Source organism: Olea europaea, chromosome 16 (genome assembly GCF_002742605.1).
Source record: "Olea europaea var. sylvestris chromosome 16, O_europaea_v1, whole genome shotgun sequence".
Classification (NCBI taxonomy): domain Eukaryota; kingdom Viridiplantae; phylum Streptophyta; class Magnoliopsida; order Lamiales; family Oleaceae; genus Olea; species Olea europaea.
This window is the reverse complement of record NC_036252.1, coordinates 17,758,585-17,783,648: the sequence shown is the minus strand read 5'-3', so window position 1 is coordinate 17,783,648 and position 25,064 is coordinate 17,758,585. Positions and strand designations below refer to the sequence as shown.

Here is a 25,064-nt window from a genome sequence, read left to right as displayed (position 1 = left end):
AAATTTGATCATAGTTAGAAGTCAATTTAAGTGACTTAATTCATCAAAGCTGAGTCTTAAAGTTATATATTTATTTATTTATTTTAGCTCCATGTGCTCTGATTCATTATTTGGGATTCTGATCCAGGAGCACTATCAAAGTGTTTTAAAGGTGGGGTTATCTTGACGTAGGTCATGTCACCATGAAATTTACCATTCCCTTAATCAGCAAACATGTAAGCGTTGCTAGTTGATAATACGTGCTTAAAAGAATTGAACAATCCATTGATAATTGAAGCAGTACTTTCAACATAAATAAAGCACTGGACAACTTTAGTATAACCCACTCAAGCTTCATCCAAAAGAACGTAAGAATGAAAAATTACATTGAATTTCCTAAATCAAAAAACCTTTTAAGATTTCTTTTCTTCAGAATCACAAAATTTCCTAACGGGATTCTTCGCTAAACATGTATAGACAATTGACTGCTGCGGATAAGTTGCTGCTTGTGCTTATCAGCTACTTATGACTCGTGCACATTTCTAGCAAAAAAATAAAAAAAATTCCCTCGAACCAGGCAAACAAAGATCAGGTCCATTTTCAAGCAGCTTTGAAGCTTTCTGACAAGAGTTCATAGTATCGTATTTGCTGCAACCAAACATAAAAATTGACACAGTTTGAGTTACGGTTCTTTTCTTTAAGGTATATTAGAAGAACAAAAGATAAAAATTCATACAGCATCTGAAACGGATGGAGATATTTTCTCCAGTGCCTTCTTGAAGTGTATTTCTTTGATGGTCCATGGTGCAACATTTGAAATTTTGTTCTGCGAATTCTGCTTATCCTGAAGAGCTGTCATAGCAGCTTCATTCATCTGACATAAACAAAAATTAGCAAACCTTGAGATTGATCATTGTTAAAGTATGAGCATTTGCGTCAAGAAAAAAGGAAAAATAAAACACAACTCCCATTTTCTCACTCGAACCACATTATTGAACTTTCCAATCAACTTGCAACTGTTTATCTTAGTTAAATATTGATGATAATCAAGACCAATTTTGCTAAAATGTCATAACCATCTAAAGAAAATAATCAAGTATGGACAAACCAGTGCGGATAGATCGGCTCCACTGAAATTTTTACAAGCACTATCACTTCCAATTGCCATCAAATCCAAATTGGCATCTATTCGCTTCTTCCTACCAAGAGCAGTCAAGATTAAACCACACTCATTTGGACTGGGAAGAGGGACATATAGAAGTTTCCCAAATCTTCCTGGTCGAAGGAGGGCACGGTCCATGACTTCAGGCCTGGCATTGTATTATCATGATCAGAGATATTAAGTTACACAATAGAAGACTTTTAATCGGCAAATAATTATTCTTATTTCACCCGCGGAAAATCTTTGACAAAAATAACAATTTGTACCTATTCGTGGCACCAATTACATAAACACCCTTTCGCTGATCTGCACCATCTAGCTCTATCAGTAGCTGCAGTGACATGGCTTTGCTTTCAGTTCCATATCTAGTCATATGCACAATAACAGAGGACATAATAGGCAAGAAAGCATTTAACAAGACATTTTTACAAACCTGATTCAAGAGCCGCTCAACAACCCATCCCCCTTCTTGACCACGTCTGGTTGTCAAAGCATCCACCTGATCAGAAGTAGAATAACATCAGCATAATCCCAGTTTCCACCAAGTTCACTGCAGAATGTTACTAATCACCATTTTTTGTTGTTTATACTCAGTATACCTATATTATTTGTAGGTAGATCAGTTAAGAGTTAACAAGGAACTATAAAACCCCTAAACAAAAGGAGAGGATGGTAGGACTCCTAGCTTCTAGCAAAGCATGTGATGTTGTATGTGTAGTTGGGAGCCATACTTGAGAGGATTTTGTTGTTTATGATTGCTCCAAACCCAATCATTGAAAACATAAATAAAACGATGAGTTTCAAGGCCAAAGTAGATCATATTTTTATTGCATTGTCTGGGGGTTTTTGTCAAATTTTGATTTGTCAACATCCATGATGAGTTTGATGTCTGAATATTCTTTAAAAACTCAACGTCACATCCAAGGATTCTTACTATAGCACATTAATTTACAAAAGCATAACTTAGGTATAACCAAATATAAAACCAAATTACATGAGATGAAAAGCGGTCAAGAAATAACAGCAGGAAATAGAAAAGCACCTCATCAAAAAAAAGGATGCACGGAGAACATGTCCTTGCACGACCGAAAATTGTACGAACAGCCAACTCACTTTCACCAACATATTTATTGAGAAGTTCAGGACCCTTGATAGACAACAGAAAATGTAAGAGAGCCAATGGAACTAATTATTAGAGGGAAAAAAAACTTATGAAGTAGCAATAGTTTTCAACCTTAATATGTATGAAATTTGCTCCTGCTTCATTGGCAACTGCTTTGGCAATCAATGTTTTTCCACAGCCCGGAGGACCATAAAGCAAAAATCCTGTCTCTAAATCTACCCCAAATTCCTGAAAATTAACGTCATCTCAAAACCTTAAAACTTGGGATATCCAACCAGCATAGGAGAAGTGGACGTATTCTCGGAAACAATGTCTAAGCAGGAAATAAGTATATGGAAAGAAAGAGATGGCAACTGCCCGGAGGACCATAAAGCAAAAATCCTAACTCAAAATCCACCTCAAATTCCTGAAATCTCAAAACCTTAAACTTGGGATATCCAACTAGCATAGGATAAGTGGACGAATTCCCAGAAACAATGTCTACATAGGAAATAATTATATGGAAAGAAAGAGATGGCAACTGCTCAAGAAATGAAGTAACTGAGTTGGAAGTACAAATAATCCAATACATATGTAGAGAAAAGCAAATTAACCATGAAGGATTTCCAAGAGCATGTCCATTCTTTAGAAAAGAATTTTCTCGAAAAATTTAGAGTTATGGAAATTTTTAGTAAGCATTGCCCATGAACTTAAAAGAAATATCTTTATTAGATTGTTTGATTAGAACATGTAAATTCTGGCCATGATTGTTTGATTAGAACGTGTAAATTCCGGCCGTAAACTTTAAGACCCCGTGGGATTAGTTGAGGTGCGTATAAACTGACTTAAACACCCATGGTCATAAAAAAAAAAATGTAATAGGTCACCCCACGAAAACAACCATGTAAGATTATGTTCATTTCAAATGCAAAAGGAAAGTCGCATTGCATTAATACCTCAGTTTGGGAAAAATTATAATATGATTATAAGGAAGAGTATTGGATCCCACAAAATGTGTGGATAATAAGTATGTAATAATTGTGAATGTGTCATTACAATTAATGTTTAACTTTAAATTATAAGCATATTATAATAGAAGCCAAACAATCAATATATTGTCTAGTCCTTATCGCATAACCAATAATCAATTGCTAAATGAAATTTTAAAGCTAACAATCACCTCATAATCTTCTGGATACTTAATCCGCCTAACTATGTCACGATCGAACACATCCCTGAGTAATTGGAGTCCACCAACATCCTCCCACTTCACGCTTGGAATTGCTGAAAATCCTTCTCTTGTAGAAGAGGATTGAACCATTTTAACAGCTTTCTACAAAAAAATGATGAAAACGTGGGTAGGTAAAAATCACATAGAACACAATAAATAAGAAACAGAAAGGAAATAAGGAGGGAATCGAAAACAATAAGAAAAACAAAGGAAAAATGAATGAACTGATAGCTCTAAGAGTACATATAAATGCTTTCCCATGAATAGACATGTTTTCCCATGATAAGCCTATAGAATAAAATTACAAGTATAAAGGAGATTTTTCTAGAAGATGTCAAGTTGCACAACCTGTTTATACCGAATACATACCAACATGACAGAAGAACTCCAATAAGACTTCAAATCTAAATTCTAGAAACAAGGAACCTACAGATTCCCCAAGAAAAGAAACCAAAATCTAGCCAACAAAAACAAAAAATCTATTTTAGGCACAATTGTTGCAAGACAAATAACAAAATCAACATCTATATCCGTCCATGAGCAGGAAAAAATAGACTTGCACTAGGAATTTAAAACAACCAACCAAGAAACAATACACATTATAAAAGATCTAGGCGAAGTCTAAATGATAAATAAATAAATCCAGTTTGATAACAACGGACGAGAAAGAGGTAGGAAAGGCATATAGAATCAATATACATTCACAGTTTCCATGTTAATTGAATGTTGAATTGCCACATTACCTCAAAATCGGCCATTGTAATGCTGAGCTTTTCCATTTCTTCAGGTGACCAAGGTTGTCTCCACCATTCTTCAACAGTCTCCCCTTCAATAAGTTCTGTAGAAACCTCAACCTTTCGTTGGCCTATAATTCGATTCATTGCTAGATTGCCAGCCTTGTCCGTAAGTGCTACTAAGTCAGCTCCAACGAAGCCTGCAGTAGACTTAGCTATTTTCAGAAGATCAAAAGCACCTTCTACTTTAAGATTTTGAGTAAGGACTGACAAAATATCAACCCTTGCACTTTCGTCCGGGACACCTATATAAATCTCACGGTCAAACCGTCCAGACCTCCTCAATGCAGGATCAATAGAATCAGGCCTATTCGTTGCTCCAATAACGAGTACATACCCAGGCATGCAATCAAAATTCTCTGCAGTCCCACTTCCATTTACAGGTTTGAAAATTCTCGATGACTCGTCCATGCATGACATCAGTTGTGTCACTATTCGTTGCTCCATTACCCTATTCGAAATTTCCCGTTTAGTAGCAATAGCATCGATCTCATCTATGAACACAATGGATGGGGCTGTCCTGTGGGCTTTAGAAAAAAGCTCTCTGATATTTTCTTCCGATGTGCCTGAAACATTTAGCATATAAAGCATCTCAGCAAGTGCGTGTAAACAAAGTCAGGAACAGAACCAAGTTAATTATTGAACACCCCACACGTAATAGACAAAAAGGGAAATTAGTCAAATTGCTACACTAGCAACATCTAGGAGGACAAGATAAAAACGGACACGCATAGTTCTCTGTCTACCATGTCATCATTACAACTGAAATCATAATTAGATATCTAAATGATTTATGATTAAAAATTTGTCATCAATAAAACAAAGAGCAACAACAATTTTACCTGAAACTCCAGAAACCAATTCAGTAGCACAGATCTTATAAAAGGGAACACCAGTCTCATTGGCAATGGCATTGGCTAGCTTGGTTTTCCCACACCCAGGTGGCCCATGCAACAAGATCCCAGATACTGGTCTCACACCAAGGTTTCGTGGCAAATAGGGATGGAAAAATGGCACAATCACCTCCATTTTTAACTCCTCCAAAACTTCACTCATCCCTCCCAAATCTTTAAACAATGGCCCATTAGAGTTATTGTTCCTGATGTCCTTATTTTTGTTATTGATTACAGTCAAACCATTACCTCCTTTAATTTTCAACAACTCAGAGTCATTCCCATATATACGCCTCTCATTCATCAAATTTACCTCCTTGTCCACGTTATTCACAACCTCCATTTCCACAACATTCCTCTTTTCTCCCTCTTTTCCCATTTTCTTTGATTTTTCATTGTAATTGTCACGAAGCATGGACTTCATCAAATCAAACTTGGGTTCAAGTTTTTCCTCATAAATAGCATCTTCAGTCGAAATATCTTCCTCTGATGAGTTGTCTGATTCAGATTCCGAAGTACCATTGCTAGCAGCTGATGCCATTGAAGATGCTGAGCCAGCATCATTTTCAAAATCATCATTAATTCTCGCTGTCCTCTTTCTAATATGCTGCGCTTCTATGAGTTGCAATTTCTCTTCAGCTTTCTCAACTTTCTTTGGCCTCTTTCTTCCTGGAGAGGTCTTTTCATCATCATATTCTTCATTATTATGATCATCCATTTGGTCAAGTATCTGTTGAACCCCTTTTGTGAAAGGCTGGAGCTTGTGGCGGGAATATTCTGGGTAGGTGGAGCGAAGATAGACCACTAATTGATCAACAGAAGTACATTGATTTTTGCTTAACTCAATGCGCCGACGAAGGAGCCGATCAAATCCTTGGCCTCCTGGTGGCCGTGGTCTTTTTCTTACAAAATTCACCTTCCGTTTCTGTTTGGGAGTCATTGCTTTGCTGGAATAAGAAAATACTGGGTAAGTGCAAATATACTGTTCTAACTGAAAAATGAAAATTTTATTAGGTTATCACCTACTCAAAACATATAATTAAAGAAAATAATCAAAAACAATCAAAACAGAAGGTTAGACAGAAGACAGTATGCAGTTAAGAGAAAAGACAGAAGATTCTCATTCTGGTTTTCAACTTAGCCAAATATTTCTCTACATATGTATAGCTGCCCAAACATGCAATGAACTACAGAACCTAGGATTCCTACTAGTACTAATATTTTAAGCCATAGATTATACTACTGGTATTTTTAAGCCCTAGAGAATACTACTAAAAAATAGCACTACTTCAGAGAAATTGGATAGTGTGAGTAGAAACTGCTACTAAGCTAAGCATTGAATGCATAGCAAAATGAATTTCACCTCAATCATAGATTAAGTCCCATTGAGTCTTTTCTACTCTGTTATTCTGCAAAATCTTATAATTGTAAATCATGTTATCTCATCTCATTTTAACAACAGTTAACTCTTTTATGGGGGGAAGAAAATTTTTGTTCATTATACCACTGAGGCACATTTAGCAAATTAGTCATTTCAGGAAGATTTAAAAACTGCGAGTAAGCTAAGCATTGAAAGCAGAGCCAAACGAATTTCACCTCAATCATAGAATCATATTACAGTCACGACAACCAAATGGAATTAACCAGAAATATGGAACTGAATCCCAAGTATGTGAAGATCAGTAAACATTTAACAAAGCCAAAGATATTGCTACGCAAAATAAAAGATGCCTTTCCCCGTTCTGAATCCCATTATCGAAAAACCACAATACTACCACAAAATGAACTTCAAACCCCCCCCCCCCCACCCCGGAGAAAATCAAACCCCCCCCCCCCCCCCCCCCCCCCACAGTGCAAAAAACAGAGATCTAACGTATACTTGCTCAAATTTTTATAAGTCCCAAAACGTTAAAAAAACAAATTAAGCATTAAATCATTATCATATAAGAAGAACCAAACCTAGTTTAGAAATACGTTTCAAATCTTTGTAACCCGTCAATGGAAGAACACGATGCAAGGACACGATCAGCCAATGAATTAGAATATGGAATCAATAACATATTAGAGAAATTTGGAAGAAATCAAGTTTATACGGCAGCTAAGAGAGGAGGAGACGAATCGTTTGGAAATTGAAAGTGAAAACTAGGGTTTTACGGTTTTACCAATTTCAATATATAAATTGTCTAAACCGGGTAAACCAGTAACGGGTCACGGGTTCCTTAGAACCGGCCGATCTGACGGACTTTTTACGCGGTTCTGTAACTTAAAGGTTTTATAAGTAAAATCGAACCGATTTTGGGACCGTTCCCCATTTTTTTGGGATGAATCAGTCGGTTCAATCCAATTTGAATAACGACTGAGGGGGCCAGTTTTTATGGCAATTATAAAACGTAAACAACCGCATCAAAAATTCAAGCCGAAAGTTGTCTAAAAAATGACTATTAATAGAGGAAGATAATCATCAAGAAACACCAGTTTTGAATAAGTTATAAGGAGTTGAGTAAAAATTAAATCATTCACAACAATCAAATTTCAACATTATAAAGTTCATTTTAATAGTCATAAATGATTAAATCGCACCCCATCCACCCCTACCCTATCCTACCCTACCCTATTCTATCATTTAGTGCCCGTTTGATTCTTATTAATGAGGGAAAATAAGGTTTGAATGGTATTTTTAAAAGAATGTGTAATTAAAAAGTAAAGAAATTTTTTTGACATACGTGTAAAATACTTTATTGTGTGAATGTGTGGTTAAAAATGATCTTGTAGCAAATCATGAATTAAATTAATGAGAATCAAACACACCTTTAATTTGAAATCTTTTCAAATCAATCATTGTCGGTCACCCCAACCCCACCAGTTAAATTGAAATCTTCTCAAATCAATTCGCCAGACCAAAAACCCTCTCTCTACATATACATACATATACAAACACAAATATATATTTGCATATAAATCTCTTTTTCTTACTCACTTTTTCTCTCCGTAAACCATTCTCATTATCTTTCTTGTTCAAATATATTATTCTCACTTTTTCTCTCTAATCTCTCTAATTTAAAGGAAATGGGTATTCCATAAATGGGTATTCAAGAAATGGATCCTCTGTAACAACTGAATTTACCACTAAGATTTCAATTTTACCCAACTGATGAAGAGCTCATGGTGCAATACTTGTACGAAAAAAATCGCCAGCCACCATTTTTCTTTACAAATCATCAGAGAGATTGATTTGTATAAATTAGATCTGCGGGATCTTCCCAGTACGTATTTTGTCCTACAATAATGAAATTATTAGTTTTAATGAAGTTTTAGGGTTTCATTTCTGATTTCTGGTTGGGCCTATAGTCTCAGGCTATTTCACTTAAAAAGTGCATTTGATTGCCAATGTTTTCATGGAACATATCATTTTTTCATCCAAATTTTTACTTTTGTGCTGTTTGATTGATATTTTTTTCATGAAAAATATTTTCCTACTTTTAATCACGTAATCAGAAAAATAATTTCATTAGTGGGAGTAGGTTTTTATTTTTCAAATAATTTACTCTCTTATCTACCCCCTCTCTCCCATCTACCTAACAATAAAAAACAACAAGTATAACATTTTCTAAGTTGAAAATAAAATCGATCAAATATATTTAGCTAACAATTTTCATGCACATAATTTCTAGGCAATTCAATTGCCTGAAATTGAATTTCTTTCCAAGTAAATTTCATACTTGCAATCAAACACACCCTTAAATTTGAAGTAGAGGTGGAAGGTGTGATGGGTTTAAGGTGGAGGTGCAAATGATGGTGGTGGTAATTATTATTGTGGATTGGAGGTGAATGTAGTATTTATAGTCTTGAATTTGAGTTGAAGGTGGTGACTGGTGGTGGATTGTGGTATTGGTCTGCTGTATATGTTGATTTGTTCGTGATGACCCTCTATGTTTAAGTATGTGTTAATTGTAATTGGTTGTGGAAATCTATGTTTATTGTGATTGTATGTGACCAAATTAACAGTTATTCATATACGGTCACAATTTAGATTGACCTAGTCACAAACAGTTACATTGAGAAGAAATTTGGTCACATTAATCACAGATAAAACATGTCACAAAAACACAACATTATTGCCACCACCCAATATCCAAAACATTGCTACCACCACCATACATATTAACTCTAATGCACTTTCATCACCTGCAACGCTTGCTAGTGTTAAGTGCAGGTGTAAATGGTGGTGTGATGGTTGGAGGTGAAGATTATATGTTACCTATGACATTCTACGATCAAATCTACTTTAATTGTGATCGGTTGCGACTATGTTTGTCTTTATTGTAACTATTTATGACCAGATCTGAGAGGAAGATGAAGAGGGATGGCGAACATTGAAACGAGTAAATGCATCATTATATGCTTGACAATGAAGATGTTAAAAGGACGAGATTGAGAGTTTGCTGACAATGGTGAAAATGGAAGCGATCCTGAAGTTGATTTTGAGAAAGAAAAGAGGAGTAAGCCGAGAGAAAGAGATGGTGAACATATTACAGAGAGAATTTTTTTTTATAGAGATAGAAAGTTTGTATTTGGAGGAGAGAATATGTGTTGAAAGTATGCAACAATACGATTCGGGTGGGTGGGAACATATGTGGCAATACAATTGTACATTAAATAACATTATATATTTATTAATTTGAATTATCACTTGATTTATGAAAATTATTTTGTAAAATTGTTAGTTGTGGAATGTAATTCTTATAGTATAGTAGTTGTATATTGTTCCATTTTTCCATTCTAATTCATTTTTTAAATGGTTCTTAACCTATTTGATAACCATTAAAATAATTTTTTGAGAAAATTAAATTTTGATATAGCCCGCGTTTGACAAAAATTAAAATTTATTTTTTCTAATTTAAGTTAAAGTCAATAATTAATTTTAACAACATATTTCGTGAAATTCACAACTTTTCAATAACATATTTCATTAAATTTTAACAGAATCTGTTAAAAATCTAATTTTAAATCTTCACCAAACAGAAGCATAATTTTTTCTGAAAAAATGTGTTATTAAAAAGTATTAAAAAAATTTAAATTTACGTGCATAATATTTTGTCCCGTTTGTGCTTTATTTTTCAAACATGCATTTTTTCAAAATTCATTTTCAACCACACATTTTGCTATAAAATAAATGCTCATATTGTCTAGCTATCTCAAGATCAAATTATAACAAATTAGTGCATACTTACTGAAAAATCCACTTTGTTTTAGTTTGTTTCTTAGTTCCTATATTTTGTTTTGACTAAGTTCAGTAGAAATTTCATGCTCCTATTGTTTTTGGTTAACTGAATCAGATAAATAGCTTGCTCTATGCTGGTAGGATTTTGCTAGCAGAAGTTTGTTATCCTTTTAGTATACAAGGACCGTAGTATCTGATTGTAAACAATGTAAAGATAGTAAAATCTTTTCCAATATTTTTCCAGTTAGTTGCTCTTTCTTCAATACAGTTCTTATTTTATTTCATGGTATCAGAGCCTTGTTAAAAGTCCTATTTGTTTCACTTTTCTTGTCAATCGAAGTTGGTCTCGTTGGAGAAGTTTAAAACTCGAACGAAATTGTTCCTTTGCAGATAGAGTTCATTAATGGAGAAAATAACTCTATCATACAACACGGTGTCGAGAAGCTTGCAAGAGGAATTATAAGTACTAGAGAATGTGCATGGAAGCTTAACTTCAAGATCAAGATCTCTAGGAATCGATTATCGGTGTAGATGCAAATATTCGAGCTGAAATCCCTGATAATACCGAAACACGAAGAAAGTAGAAGATAAAATGTGGGAAGGCCTTGTTTGCCTTGAGAACGTCAATTAGCAAGGAGTTTATTGACCGATATTGATTTTCCAAAACAAGTTTGGGAGACTCTTGAAAGGTTATTTTTCAAGACGAATACAGCAAGGCTACAGTACTTGAAAAATGATTTGACAATGACAACCCAAGGTAATATAACAATTTCAGAATATTTTTTGCGAATCAAAAGTATATGCGCCGAAATTTCAAAACTGGACACAAGTGAGAAGATTAGTGAAGCTTGCCCACGTCGATTCTTTATTCGTGGATTGAAAAAAGAATACTCGCCATTTGTCACATCCATTCAAGGATGGGCAACTTAGCCAACTGTTGAAGAACTGGAATATCTACTCTCTAACCAATAGGCTTTGGCCAATCAAATGGCCAAGAACTTCAATTCAGAACAGGATGCCATTTTGTTCTCCAGAAGAAGGGAGCAAAACTCAGAAGATAAGATAAACTGAAAGAATGTATGTAATATTCGCAAAACAATAAACCCATCAAATGCTACAGGTGCTAAATGCTTGGGCACATCAAGAAAGATCGCCGAGTGAAGCTATCTAAAACAAATGCTGTTTGGGAAGATGAAGAAGACAATCAGCTTAATTAGGAGCAATGTTTCAATATGAAAGTAGTAGAAAGAAAGAGCAATATGATCCTCAATAGTCAAACCTGAAGAAAATAAAATACCAGCTAACTATGTTAATTACAAAGAATAATGGATTATTGATTCAGGTTGCTCTCATCATGTCACTTGAAATGACTCTTTATTTTCGGAGCTTCGTCAACATAATGGAGAATGAATCATCATCACAACAGTCAACTCAACTTTGAAAGCCCAAGATTAACTAACCAAGAAGGGGGTGAATTGGTTTTTATTAACTTTTTCGAAGATTAATTTCAAGTTTAAAATTAATGTGCTAACAAATGTAATGATTAAGTAAGTTTGGACAACTAAGAACTCAACTAAAACAATGTAATAATTGCAATGTAAAAGCAATAGGTAAAAGGGATAGAGAATACAAAAAATTTGATTGGAGGTTCGATCCAACGCAATGATCTATGTCCCCTATTACCAGCTCTCCGTTACGAGCAAGACCTTTTTACTAAATTTGATTAACTTATGGTGCAATCCAACCTTCTACAAAGCTTTCGATGACTTACAATTAAGGAGTACAATTCCTTTTACAACATTGAGCTTTTCGAGACCTCAACACAACCTACAATTTAAAATAAAAGAAGGAGATATTACAAGTAAAAAACTTATCTCTTAATAAATGAAATGATCACAATTAAGTATTGAGAGAGAAGTTGGCTTAACACTTCAATAGATTGCAATGAGTATAGTTTAAGTGTTACTTTGTGTTAGATTTCGTGTTGGCTATTTTGTGAACAAAAGGGTAAAATTGTAAGTATTCAAAAGTTTGGGGTCAATTTGTCAATGTTTAAAGGTTAGGGATCATTGTGTACATGTGTAAAAGATGAGGGACTAAGTTGTAATTTTGTCAAAGTATGCTAGGGTTTGAGCTATGAAGTAGGGCAAGATGTCTCGTTGAAATTTCGCTAGCCACTCGCCAAGTGGTCGCTCGAGCAACAAAAAAAGAAAGGTTGTCGCTCGCTTCTCGCCCCTACTTCGCTCAAGCGAAACGGCGTCGCTCGCTTTTCGCTCGAGCGATGGTGTTACCCATAAAACATTATTTTCCTTTTTTCGACATTTTAACCCGACCTAAATGTCCAAATACACTTCATATAAATAAAATTGCGCCGTTTTTTCGACGTGCTCTCAAGGATTGAAATTGAAGAAAACTCTCCACACTTTGATTTTCTCATTCAATCCCATATTTGATTCACACAATTACATAAAAACATCAAATCAACATTCATCAAACACCACAACAAAACCTTCTAGAGCCTTTGTTGATTCTTGGAGATCGAGGAAGGAGATCGGAGTCCCGATCATTTGAGAACAGGCGGTTCTCTTGAATCCACAGGAGATAGACGAAATCAAAAAAGTCGGGAATTGGTGTTGCACGCAATCCAGGAGGGCTAGGTGCCGAGAGTTGGTGCAGGATCACGCATTCCAGGAAGGCTTTGAGGAAATTACGGTTAAGAGGTCAGAAAAACTAGTGTGGGTTGAGTCTGACAGATTGTAAGTTGCATTTTCGTTTATAGTGTATTCCTACTGGTTTGGGCTCGGAGTTTTACCCACATTGGGGTTTCTTCGTCATCAAACAATTGCGTTATTTACTTTTCTACAATTAATTTATTACTGGTATTCAAACATAGGATAGTAGCGCATGTGAATTGATCTGGATAAATTAATATTTGTGATGTGTTGCAATTATTAATTGATTGAAAAAGAAAATTCCGCACAAACACCATTCACCCTTCCTCTAGGTGTTGATTGGGTCGAACTACGATATTTCAAGTGGTATCAGAGCCAAATCTCGAGTCCTAACACATAGTTGTCTACATGAGTCAATCACTGTCTGTGCCTCCGTATTTTGACGGAAGCAACTATGCCTATTGGAAGGTTAGAATGTGTGCTTTTCTTAAGTCCCTAGATGAACGTGTTTGGGTGAGTGTACAAAATGGTTGGAAACCTCCTTCCACAATTGTGTCGGGTGTTGTAACTCCAACTGACATTTCCCTTTGGACTAAGGATGAATTAGTTGAATGCAATTGGAATAGTAAAGGTCTCCATGCATTATTTATGTCTGTGTTCCCTGAAAAGTTTAGGAGAGTGTTAATGTGTGAAACTACTAAAGAGGTATGAGAAATTCTAGAGACAACGCATGAGGGAACTAAAACTGTGAAAAATTCTAAGTTGCAAATGCTGGCCTCAAGGTTTGAAGAAATCAGGATGAATGATGATGAGTCTTTTGATGAGTTCTATGCTAAATTGAATGACATTGTTAACTCTAGTTTCAACCTAGAGGATTCTCGAGTCCAAAATTGTGAGGAAGGTTCTTAGGTCCTTGCCCGAGAGATTTAGACCTAAAGTTACAGCTATTGAAGAAAACAAGGATCTGGACATAGTTAAGATAGAAGAACTTGTAGGATCCCTTCAACCCTATGAACTCACCATTTCACAACCGAGGAAAAACAAGTCCATAGCCTTAAACACTGTTAGGGAAGAGGAGTCTAAGTTATCTGACGTGGAAACTCTTAGAGATGAGGAGATTGCCCACTTTGTGAAGAAATTCTAGAAAGTCTTAAAGGGTAAGAAATGGCCCCAAGAGAAAAAGAGTGGAGCCCCTAGTAAATTACAAAGAGAGAATAATGATAAATCAACTGCTAGGAACCCTAGTAAGAAATCTCAAGTGGTTAGGTGTCATGAGTGTTAAGGATTTGGGCACTATAGGAATGAATGTCCTAGCTTTAAGAAAAATTCAAAGAAGGGAAATAGCAAGGCATTAGCTGTGTCGTTAACTGATGATGATTCTAACTTAAGTGAACAAAGTGATTCCTCAAGCAGTGAGGAGGAAAAGAGCTATATGGCTTTTGTATCTACTGTCAAGAGCAAGTCAAATAAGGAGAGTGAGAAAGTTGAGAAGGAGGTAGAGAGTAACAAGTTCGGTGATGATTCAGAGGATGAGACGGATATACATGAGACTTATCAACTTCTATTTAAGGAAAGTCTAAAGATCAAAAAGGTAAATAAAGCCCTATTTAAGAGGGTAGACGAGCTTGAGAGAGAGAAGGAGAAAATCACCTATGATCTTCAAGTCTCATCTAAGAATCTCAGTGAGTTGAAATGTGTCAATGAGAAATTAGAGGACAGGGTTAAGACATTGACTTGTGAGTTAGAGAAATCCAGCACTCAACTGCAGTAATTTGTGAGTGGAACTAAGTAACTAGACGATCTGTTAGGAATGAACAAACCAGCTGGAAATATGCAAGGTCTAAGATTTGTGAAGAGTGATGGCAATGTGTCTAGTTTGTCCAAGACCACATTTGTCCCTGCTTCCAACAGATCTAATGTTTCAACCAATTCAGAATCTAAAGACAAGAATTTCACTAGACTAAAGGCCACTAGAGCTCATAAGATTTCTGCACCTAAATTTCAGGATCAACACTCACGTGCATCTGAACCTAGGTTCTTACCCACTTGTCATCACTGCAGTGCTTTAGGTCACACGAGACCTAGGTGTCGAAAGCTAGCAAATAGGAATAGAAGTCAGGATATCCCTAGTCAAGTAAACTTCCTTTCAAATCAGGTTAGTCACTTAACTGAGATGGTAACAAGGTTGACTAGGATCATCTCGACCTCTAGAAAAGTTTGGGTAAAGAAATCTGATGCGGGTGAGTATGGTGAGAATTAAAATGTTTTGTTGCTCATGTAGCATATAAGGCTCAAAATACATGCATGTGGTATCTTAATAGTGCTTGTTCTAGACACGTGTGGTAACAAGGCCTTATTCTCTACCTTCGATGACTGCAACGGGGGTGTAGTTACCTTTGGGGACGGAGCTACTGCACCCATTCGAGGTAAAGGCTCCATCACCATTGCTGGACTTTCTACAATATTAATGTGCTTTATGTAGAGGATCTTAAGTCCAACTTGTTGAGCATTAGTCAAATCTGTGATGCTGACTATGAAGTGAGTTTTGTCCAAAAGAGATGCACTGTTTATGACCCTTCAGGTGGTGTTGTTCTTGAAGGTGTTAGAATATCTGATAACTGTTATGGAGTTCTCCCAAACTTGAACTATGTGTGCAGTAGTGCTAAAATTGATATGTTTGAACTTTGGCATCAAAGGCTCAATCATGTTAATCACAGAAGTCTATCTAAATTGATAAAAAAGAAGATTGTCGATGGTTTACCTAAGATTGATCAAAGTGAGAATGTTGTGTGCAAGCCGTGTCAACGAGGAAAACAACTCAGGATGAACCATAAGCGAACCTCGAAAATCTTGACAAATAAACCCTTAGAGCTTCTCCATATGGATTTAATGGGACCGTCTAGAGTGGAGAGCCTAGGAGGCAGACGGTATATTTTGGTTGTGGTAGATGACTTTTCTAGATATACCTAGATTGAATTGTTAAGAGAAAAATTTGAGACGGGTGATCTAGTTAAGTCCTTATGTAAAAGACTCAAAATTGAACAAAATCTTTCTATTTCTAGGGTTTGAAGTGATCAAGGGAAAGAATTTGAAAACTTCAATCTAGAAAACTTGTGTTTGGAGGAGGGGATTAAGCATGAATTCTCCTCACCAATCACTCCACAGCAAAATGGAGTTGTTGAGAGGAAAAATAGAGTGCTTCAAGAAATGGCTAGGGACATGCTTCACGGCAAGGATCTAGCAATGCATTTCTGGGGTGAAGCTATTAACATTGCGTGCCACATAGTAAATAGGGTATACCTGAGACCGAAAACAGACAAAACTCCCTATGAGATCTGGAAAGGCAAGAAGCCTACTGTTAAATACTTTCGTGTATTTGGCAGCAAGTGTTACATTCTAAGGGATAGAGAAAATCTAGGCAAGTTTGATTCCAAAATTGATGATGGGATTTTTCTAGGATATTCTAAGAATAGTAAAGCATACCGAGTTTACAACTTGCATACTCAGAGTGTCTTGGAATTTGCAAATGTTGTTATTGATGATGCCTTTACTGAGGGGGAGCGTGTTGAAAATGAGGTTTACATAGAAGATCTAAGTGATGATCAAGGAACCACTGCTGAAAATAAAGAGCAATCAATTCCAAAATCTCCACGCTCCTCTAAAAACATCTCTGATCAGGGTCTACCAAATTGTTATCAGTCTAAGCTTCCTAGAAAACCATCTTCCAAGGTCAAATCTAATCATCCTAAGGTTAACATCTTGGGGATTTAGATGAAGGTATGAGGTTACGAAAGAAAGTTCTAAATAACCTAACATATACTAGCTATGTATCCCAGATTGAACCTAAGAAAGTAGAGAAAGCCCTTAGAGATGAATGTTGGGTGAATGCCATGCATGAAGTGCTTAATCAATTTGTTCGAAATAATGTTTGGTATCTAGTTTCTAGGCCTGATGACTGTAATGTGATAGGTACTAAGTGGATTTTCAAGAACAAAACTGATGACCAAGGTACCATAACTAGAAATAAGGCTAGACTAGTTGCCCAGGTGTACACTCGGGTTGAAGGGGTAGATTTTGATGAGACTTTTGCCCCTATTGCTCATCTTGAGTCCATCCGTATTCTTCTTGCGGTTGTATGTACCTTAGGGTTCAAGATATATCAAATGGATGTCAAGAGTACATTCTTAAATAGAATACTTCAAGAAGAGGCCTACGTTGAACAGCCGAAAGGATTCATTGACCCTAAGTTTCCTCATTATGTCTACAAACTGAATAAAGCATTGTATGGTCTGAAACAAGCTCCTAGAGCTTGGTATGACAAACTCACCACTTACTTCGTTGAGCATGGGTTCTCATGAGGTGGTGCTGATAGAATCTTATTCATTAGACATATTGAAGAAACTATAACTGTAGCTCAGATCTATGTCAATGACATCATCTTTAGTTCTCCCATTGACTCCATTGCTCTTGAATATGCTGAATGCATGAAACAAGAATTTGAAATGAGCATGGTTGAAGAGCTAAGTTACTTCCTTGGTCTTCAAATGAAGCAAACTGATTGTGGGCTGTTTATCTCTAAATGAAAATATGCCAAAGACCTTGTGAAGAGATTTGGCTTGGACAGTAAGAAACACACAAGGACACCCATGAACATAAGTGTTAAGTTAGGACATGATCCTACAGGTAAGAGTATTGATCAGACTGTGTATAGGAGCGTGATAGGTAGTCTACTACACCTTACAGCTAGTAGACCTGATATAGCGTTCAGTGTTGGAGTATGTGCTAGATTTCAAGCTGATCCTAAGGAGTCCCATCTACGTGCAGTGAGGCACATTATTAGATATGTCAATGGGACAGTAAATCATGGGATCTTGTATTCCAGAGAGTCCAATCTTGAACTAGCCAGCTATTCTGCTGCCAATTGGGCCGGAAACGTCGACGATAGAAAGAGTACCTCGGGTAGATGTTTTTATGTTGGTTCTAATCTTGTCTCATGGATAAGTAAGAAACAAAACTCAGTCACCTTGTCCATAGTCGATGCAGAATACATTGCAACTAGTAGCTGTTGCACTCCACTACTTTGGATGAAGCAAATGCTGAGTGACTATGGGATAAATCAGGGTACTATGACTATTTTCTATGACAATACTAGTGCTATCAACATATCAAAAAATCATGTTTAGCATTCTAGGACCAAACACATTGACATTCATCATCACTTCATTCAAGAGCTAGTTGAGTCCAATGTGCTCTCACTTGAACACATCTCTACTGAAAATCAACTTGCCGATCTGTTCACTAAACCTCTAGATGAGTTGAGATTCGAGTCACTTAGGAAGACTGTTGGCATCTGTGCTCCTCCTTGATCGTCTTCATAGATGCGTACATGTTTAGTTTATTTCAATAATTCATTTCTGAATTCATTGCATTGCTTATTTGTGTTCATTTGCGTCTGTCTTTCATTTTGGCTTTTAATAAATAAAAAAAATTAGGATTGATCGTACGTGTCATTTTTGCATTGTAATTGTTCACTCGGACTTGTAATTTGGGATCAAATGTGCATTCAACACATGATTAGTTTCTAATTCCCATCATTTATCTTGAGTCTGTATGGAGTACTTAGTATGTGTTACTTTTTATTATATCTGCATGGCACACACTAGGACCGTATGAGTGAGTCTTGACCGCATATGTGAGACTTGGGATGGCTATCATCTGTCGTTGAGTTGAAATTGGGTTTGAATTGATTTTGGACTAGATGACCTAACTTTTGGTGTACCCCCAAGTGATTCAACAGAGTTTATTGTATCACATCTTATACCTATCTTCAGAGCCTAGTTGACTCGAGCAATTAAGTCTGAGGGGTTTCTCATAACCTGGTGCCCTAAAGCCAATTGGTTTGGGAGTCACCGACTCAATGCTTGTTATAGGAGTCTTCTTAGTAGCTTAATGGAGATGAGATTCCACATAAGATAAAAAAAAATTGAGGTCCTTAGTGACAGGGGGAGAAAGAACAGTTTTACACCATATTTTAATGAATTATAGGTTTTAGTGGCATTGGATTTGACCTTCAAACATCTTAGTGTTGACCCCTACGTTGGTGATTTGGCTGTCTCTTCTCACAAATTTAAGGTTTTGAGTCTTACTTGCATGGAATGAGTTGCACGTTTCACGTGGGGTCACATATATAATTTACTCCATTTGTACTTGATTCCAGTATGTGGAGAAATATTTTCTAATCATTGTGCATGCCGTATTTGTGATCTATTACATTTGATTGGACCTACTGCATGTGCATAATTCATGTATTTAAAAAAGATTTGGGGTCGAAATTCAAATTTCTGGAAAAGGTGCTATTTTTGAAAGTTTCTAAAATGATGTTACTTTGCAAAGTTTTAAACCTGGGGCTAGTTTTTTATATTCAATATTCAGTGCTATTTTTGACAATTCACCCTTCGCACCTTGCAGCTGGCAGCTCGCTCGAGCGACGAAAATAGTGTGCTTATCGTTCGATGTTTGCTCGACTCTCGCTTGAGCGACAGTGAGATTTTTATTTTTCTCGCGGAGGGTTCCGGTCTCAAATTTTCTCTCGCGACGACGTCTTTGGTCGATTTGCACTTTAATCATTGCGTGTGGGGCTTCAATTCATCTTCCTTGTGTTAACTTCATTGGTTTTTTCTTTGTTCCAAATTGGTACGTGCATCGCTTGACCTAATTTTTTTTCATTTTGGAGATTTTGATTTTTCCACTTCATTTTGCTTAACTCACTTCATTCATTCTGCATTGTGCTATGTGGTTAGTGTTTCCTTGTTTGTTATCACATTTTTTCTTTGTTCTTCGTATTTTAGTTGTGATTCACACATACATTTTTTTTGTGTCGTCCATTGTAGGTCTTGTGTTAAGTGATTGGGAGTTTCTTAGATGCTGGGTAGATAGTGTTGTTAAGGAATGTTGGGTGTCTATTGGATTATTACAATTGTAGTTCAACTTCCTTGCATTTCGAATGCCTGCAACGTGTTTGATGAAACGTTTCATCCCCACTTCACTACTTCCTTTGCCCATTGTGTGACATTCATCTCATGTGCTAGGTGTTTGGACCCTAGCTATGTCGTTTTGGTCCCTATTTTAGGTCGGTACTTATTGGTTTTGGAGTTACCAATCATACTTGCCATGAGTTCCTTCCGTCCTACAACCGTTGATGTTCACGTCTAGGTCACATCACTTACGTCTTGGTCATTTCCTCCGGCTGCAATGACATGTGTTACCTCTGGCTTGCGTGATTGCCACTTGTGCACAACTCTTACATCGTTTTGCACACCTATGTGTGGTTGAACTTTAGGACTTGTGCATTCATGTGTCTCCGTCAATTAGTTTTCCTTGAGGATTGATGTGTCTTCTACATCTCACATTACAGATGGCACCTAAGAGGGCTAGGACTACAGCTCAGCCTAGTAGTGGATCGACTTCATTTAGTCGATCTAAGTTTATTTCCTCTACTGCTCAAGAGCTATTTGGGAGTTAGTTTTCCCTTCGTCCTATTCTAGTAGAGCGTGAGGTCACTCTATCCTACCTATCCCCTGATATAGCAGCCATCTTTACATCTCGAGGTTGGGAATCCTTGCTGATTGGGTTAAATCCCCCGCCTAGTCTCCTTGTTCAGGAGTTCTATGTGAACATCCATGACATTAGTGGTTCGTCCTTTAGGGTGTTCCTTCGGGGTCAGACGCTTAGGATTTCACCAGATGTTATTTCCAGATCCATACATGTTCCTCGGGTCATTCACCCCGTTTACCCATATCTCTCAGCTAATTCTATTTCAGCCGACTCTCTATTTCGGTCCACCATATTTAATAGTCCATTGGGAGGTGGGCCTGAGGCGATCTGCACTGGTTTGCTCCCCACTGATCGATAGATTTTGTTGCACATTGTGTGCACAAATCTGTGGCTTGTTTTTCACACTTTTTCGTTGCCTATGGAGAAGGTGAGATTTCTTTTTGCTTTGCTACATGGGGATTTGATTGACCTACCCACTTTCATTTGCCAGCACATTCTGCGTACTTTTCGAATTTTCGGTCATCGGATTGGTTTTTCTTATGCTTGCTTGATCCACCACTTGGTGACATCACTTGGGGCTTCATTTCCCGATGAGGTGTCACAATGAGCGCTTCATCCCATATGGCACACTACCATCTCTCAGAGTAGGTCACATGTCACTTCTTTTGCTTATGCATCTGCTCCTGCTGAACCATCTGAGCCTGTCGACACGACAGTGCCCGCTGATCCTTTAGGTGATTTACTTGCTGATCTCTCATCTATTCATTCACCTCCTTCAGATGTTCCTCCATCCACTTTAGATATTCCATCTTCTTCCACGTCTATTCCACCACGCGCCCCGCCGCTCCGACTACTGCTCCTGTTGACCCCACTGTCGCGCTTATGGGTTAGATGTCGATTCTCATTAAACAGTAGGCTCGCATGTTGGCCGACATTATTCAGTTACGAGCTGCTTCAAATCGGTATACTACGGAGTTTACTACATTGCCGGAGGCTATTGCTCTTGTTCAGTGTTGTATTCGGTAGATGCGTGAGCACTGGGATTATGAGTCTGAGGCTGACGATTCTGAGAACGTGGATGGCGGAGATGATGGTCATGCTTAGGTGCTTGGGGCTCCCCTTGCCATTTGTGACAAAAAGGGGGAGTAGCATTGCGCTAATTTTTGGAATTTGTAATGATAAAGTACTTTGATAATGCACTATTGATATTTTTGGCTAGATTAAGTTTTGATGTTTTTGCAATATTGATCTATGTTTTTAGTGATTTGACTTACATTGATATTGTCTCTTAATCTAACATATTGGTACAATGTTATGGCTATTCATGACTTTTTATCTTCTATGCTAACTTATATTACTGTTTCTCGTGCTTTTACACTGGGTATGGGAGTTGTGATTTCAGGAAACAGGTTGAAAGAAGACAAGGTAACAATGAGTTGAGTCAATGTATTGGATTGTCACTGTAGTTCATGCTACTGTAATTTGGTTTTGTCACAGAATGTCAAAGGGAGAGTTTGTTAGATTTCGTGTTGGCTATTCTATGAACAATAGGGTAAAATTGTAAATGTTCAAAAGTTTGGGGTCAATTTGTTAATATTTAAAGGTTAGAGGTCATTGTGTACATGTGTAAAAGATGAGGGACTAAGTTGCAATTTTGTCAAAGTATGCTAGGGTTCGAGCTATGAAGTAGGGCAAGATGTGTCGTTGAAGTTTCGCTAGCTGCTCACCAAGTGGTCGCTCGAGCAACAAAAACAGAAAGGTCGTCCCTCGCTTCTCGCACCCACTTCGTTCGAGCAAAATAGCGTCGCTCGCTTTTCGCTCAAGCGACGGAGTTACCCTAAAACCTATTTTCCTTTTTTCACCATTTTAACTCGACCTAAATGTCCAAATACACTTCATATAAATAAAATTGCGCCGTTTTTCAGATGTGCTCTCAATTATTGAAATTGAAGAAAACTCTCCACACTTTGATTCTCTCATTCAATCCCATATTTGATTCGCGCAATTACACAAAAACATCAAATCAACATTCATCAAATACCACAACACAACCTTCCAGAGCCTTTGTTGATTCTTAGAGATCGAGGAAAAAGATCAGAGTTCCGATAATTAGAGAACAGGTGGTTCTCTTGAATCCACAGGAGATAGACGAAATCAAGAGCCAAGAATTGGTGTAGCACGTAATCCAGAAGGGCTAGGTGTAGGGAGTTGGTGCAGGATCACGCATTCCAGGAATGCTTTGAGGAAATTACAGTCAGGAGGTCAGAAAAACCAGTGTGGGTTGAGTCTAACAGATTGTAAGTTGCATTTTAGTTTATAGTGGATTCCTTCTGGCTTGGCCCGGAGTTTTACCCACATTGGGGTTTCTCTGTCATCAAACAATTGTGTTACTTACTTTTCTGCAATTAATTTATTATCGGTATTCTAACATAGGATAGTAAAGCATGTGAATTGATCTGGACAAACTAATATTTATGACGTGTTGCAATTATTAATTGACTGAAAAAGAAAATTCTGCATAAACACCTATTCACCCCCCTCTAGGTGTTGATTGGGTCGAACTACGATATTTCACTTTGAAAAAGTTTTAATGAGATGAAGGATTTATAATAACTTTGACCACTTAAAAAGTTTTTCAAGATGAAAATATTTTGATCTCCTAAAGATTAAAAAGAGTGGTTGAAATCAATAAAAGCCTCACTTAAATGCTCAAAGAAAGTTATTCCAAATGAGGAAGTGAAGAGGTATTTATAGCACTAAAACGGGCGAAATTTCTATCCACCTAGATAAGGCATCCGGATGTTCGGACTCAACTGGACGAAGTGAAAACTAGTCGTTTGAGTTAGAGTCAGAACGGTAAAAAAAAGTGACTGTTGGGTCGTCCGGATGTTCGGTTGGGCAGAAATGCCCCCGGATAGTTTTCCTTCATGATGACTTTGATCCATGTGCGTTTTTGAAGGATTTTCTTACTTATTGTGTAAAGATAAATATATTTGTAAAAATTTCATCATGAAATCGAAATACTTATCTTTTTCAAAATTAATTTTTATGCAAATATTCTTTTGTGACGTGATTTTTTTCTCGTGTATAAAAATTCTTTTGAGCTATAGTCGATGCTAAGAATTGGAGTGTTTTACCTTTACGTATAAATTTACATCGTCTATATCTAATATCTTCATGGTTAGCGATCGATCTTTTCTTCAAAGTGATTCTTGACGTCAATGCTTGATTTCCATCTTTATGTTAGTCAATCGTTAGAATTATTTGTCCATGTGCATGTCTCTTGATCTTGATTTTGTAATAATCACTATCAACACCTGAATTCAATTTATTTGTTTGTAGTAATCAAAACATTAATGATGAAGTCAACCATAAGTCAACAAACTTATCCGATGGTGAAAGAAGGAGTCATAAAGACCATTTTCCTTATACAAATATCAAGTTAAATGATATCTACCACATTCCAGGTTTAAAAAAGAATTTGGTTTTTGTATCTCAAATTACAAATTCTGGGAAATATGTTCTATTCGGTCCGAATGATGTGAAAACTCTTGACAACTTAAAGAATATTGTACCTGATGTCATGTTTGTCAGTGAAAAGAAGGATTTTCTATTTGTAATGTCAGTAGGAAAGGCATTTTTAAAGAAAAGAGCCAGATTGATAATGCAAGCATTTGGCATGCTCGACTCGATTATGTCGACTATCAAATGTTATAGTTAATCTCATCAAAGAAGTTGCTAGATAGAATACCAGTGCTCAATAATTTACATGAAGATGTGATTTGTCAAGGATGTCAATACGGAAAATCTCATAGTCTACCTTTCAAAATCTCATCAAATCGTAAATCAAGACCATTTGAGATAATTTACGTAGATCTGATGGAACCAACAGAAAAACCAAGCTATAGTGGTTATCCCTACGCCATGGTGTTGGTTTATAAATACTTCCAAGTATGCTTGGGTATACTTCTTGGAGGAAAAGAATGAAACATGAGTCAAATTTGTTGAAGTTAATAACACGATAAAAAAGAGTTCGAGGAGAAAATAAACTTCTTGAGAAGTGATAATGGTGGAGAATTAATGTTAGAAGAATTTTTTAAATATTGTGATAGTAATGGCAATAGACAACAAATAACCTGTCCGAATACTCCGCATCAAAACAGAGTTGCGGAGAGAAAGTTAAGCACGTCTTACCTCAACAAGCCTCTCCTAGTTGCATGACAAAGATCTCCCTTGAAAACTTTGGGCAGATGCAGTACAGTGTGCGTGCCATGTGATCAATTTTCTATCTCTATGGCCAAGTAAAGAAAAAGCTCATTTTGAAAGTCTATATAGGGAAAAGCCAAATGTAGATTATTTTTAGTATTCGGTTCCTACTTGTTATGTTATCATCCCTAAGACCAATCAAACCAAGCTAGATCCAAAGGCCAAGGAGTCCGTGTTTATCAGCTATGAC

At 36.7% G+C, this 25,064-nt stretch overlaps 1 protein-coding gene across 1 annotated transcript; it reads right to left on the bottom strand.

Moving 5' to 3' along the window:
• Window positions 1–264: 264 nt before the first annotated feature.
• On the bottom strand, window positions 265–7,309 carry LOC111412349 (cell division control protein 48 homolog C-like). The gene is made up of 11 exons (XM_023043242.1): window positions 7,121–7,309; window positions 5,111–6,108; window positions 4,218–4,834; window positions 3,424–3,576; window positions 2,376–2,492; window positions 2,184–2,288; window positions 1,575–1,640; window positions 1,408–1,472; window positions 1,088–1,289; window positions 716–853; window positions 265–627 (listed from the first exon to the last, which is right to left on the bottom strand). Exons 2-11 carry the CDS (start codon window positions 6,099–6,101, stop codon window positions 580–582), a joined length of 2,502 nt encoding a protein of 833 aa, XP_022899010.1. The 5' UTR covers window positions 6,102–6,108; window positions 7,121–7,309; the 3' UTR covers window positions 265–579.
• Window positions 7,310–25,064: the final 17,755 nt, after the last annotated feature.

What these genes read in the sequence shown, in the direction of transcription:
- LOC111412349 (XM_023043242.1), bottom strand. Translation starts at nt 6,101, where the DNA reads ATGACTCCCAAACAGAAACGGAAGGTGAATTTTGTAAGAAAAAGACCA. An exon ending in AGTATCCAGAAGATTATGAG is followed by an intron (nt 2,493 to 3,423) that starts GTGATTGTTAGC and finishes GTTAATTTTCAG; the next exon opens with GAATTTGGGGTAGATTTAGA. An exon ending in TTGAGCGGCTCTTGAATCAG is followed by an intron (nt 1,473 to 1,574) that starts GTTTGTAAAAAT and finishes ATGTCACTGCAG; the next exon opens with CTACTGATAGAGCTAGATGG.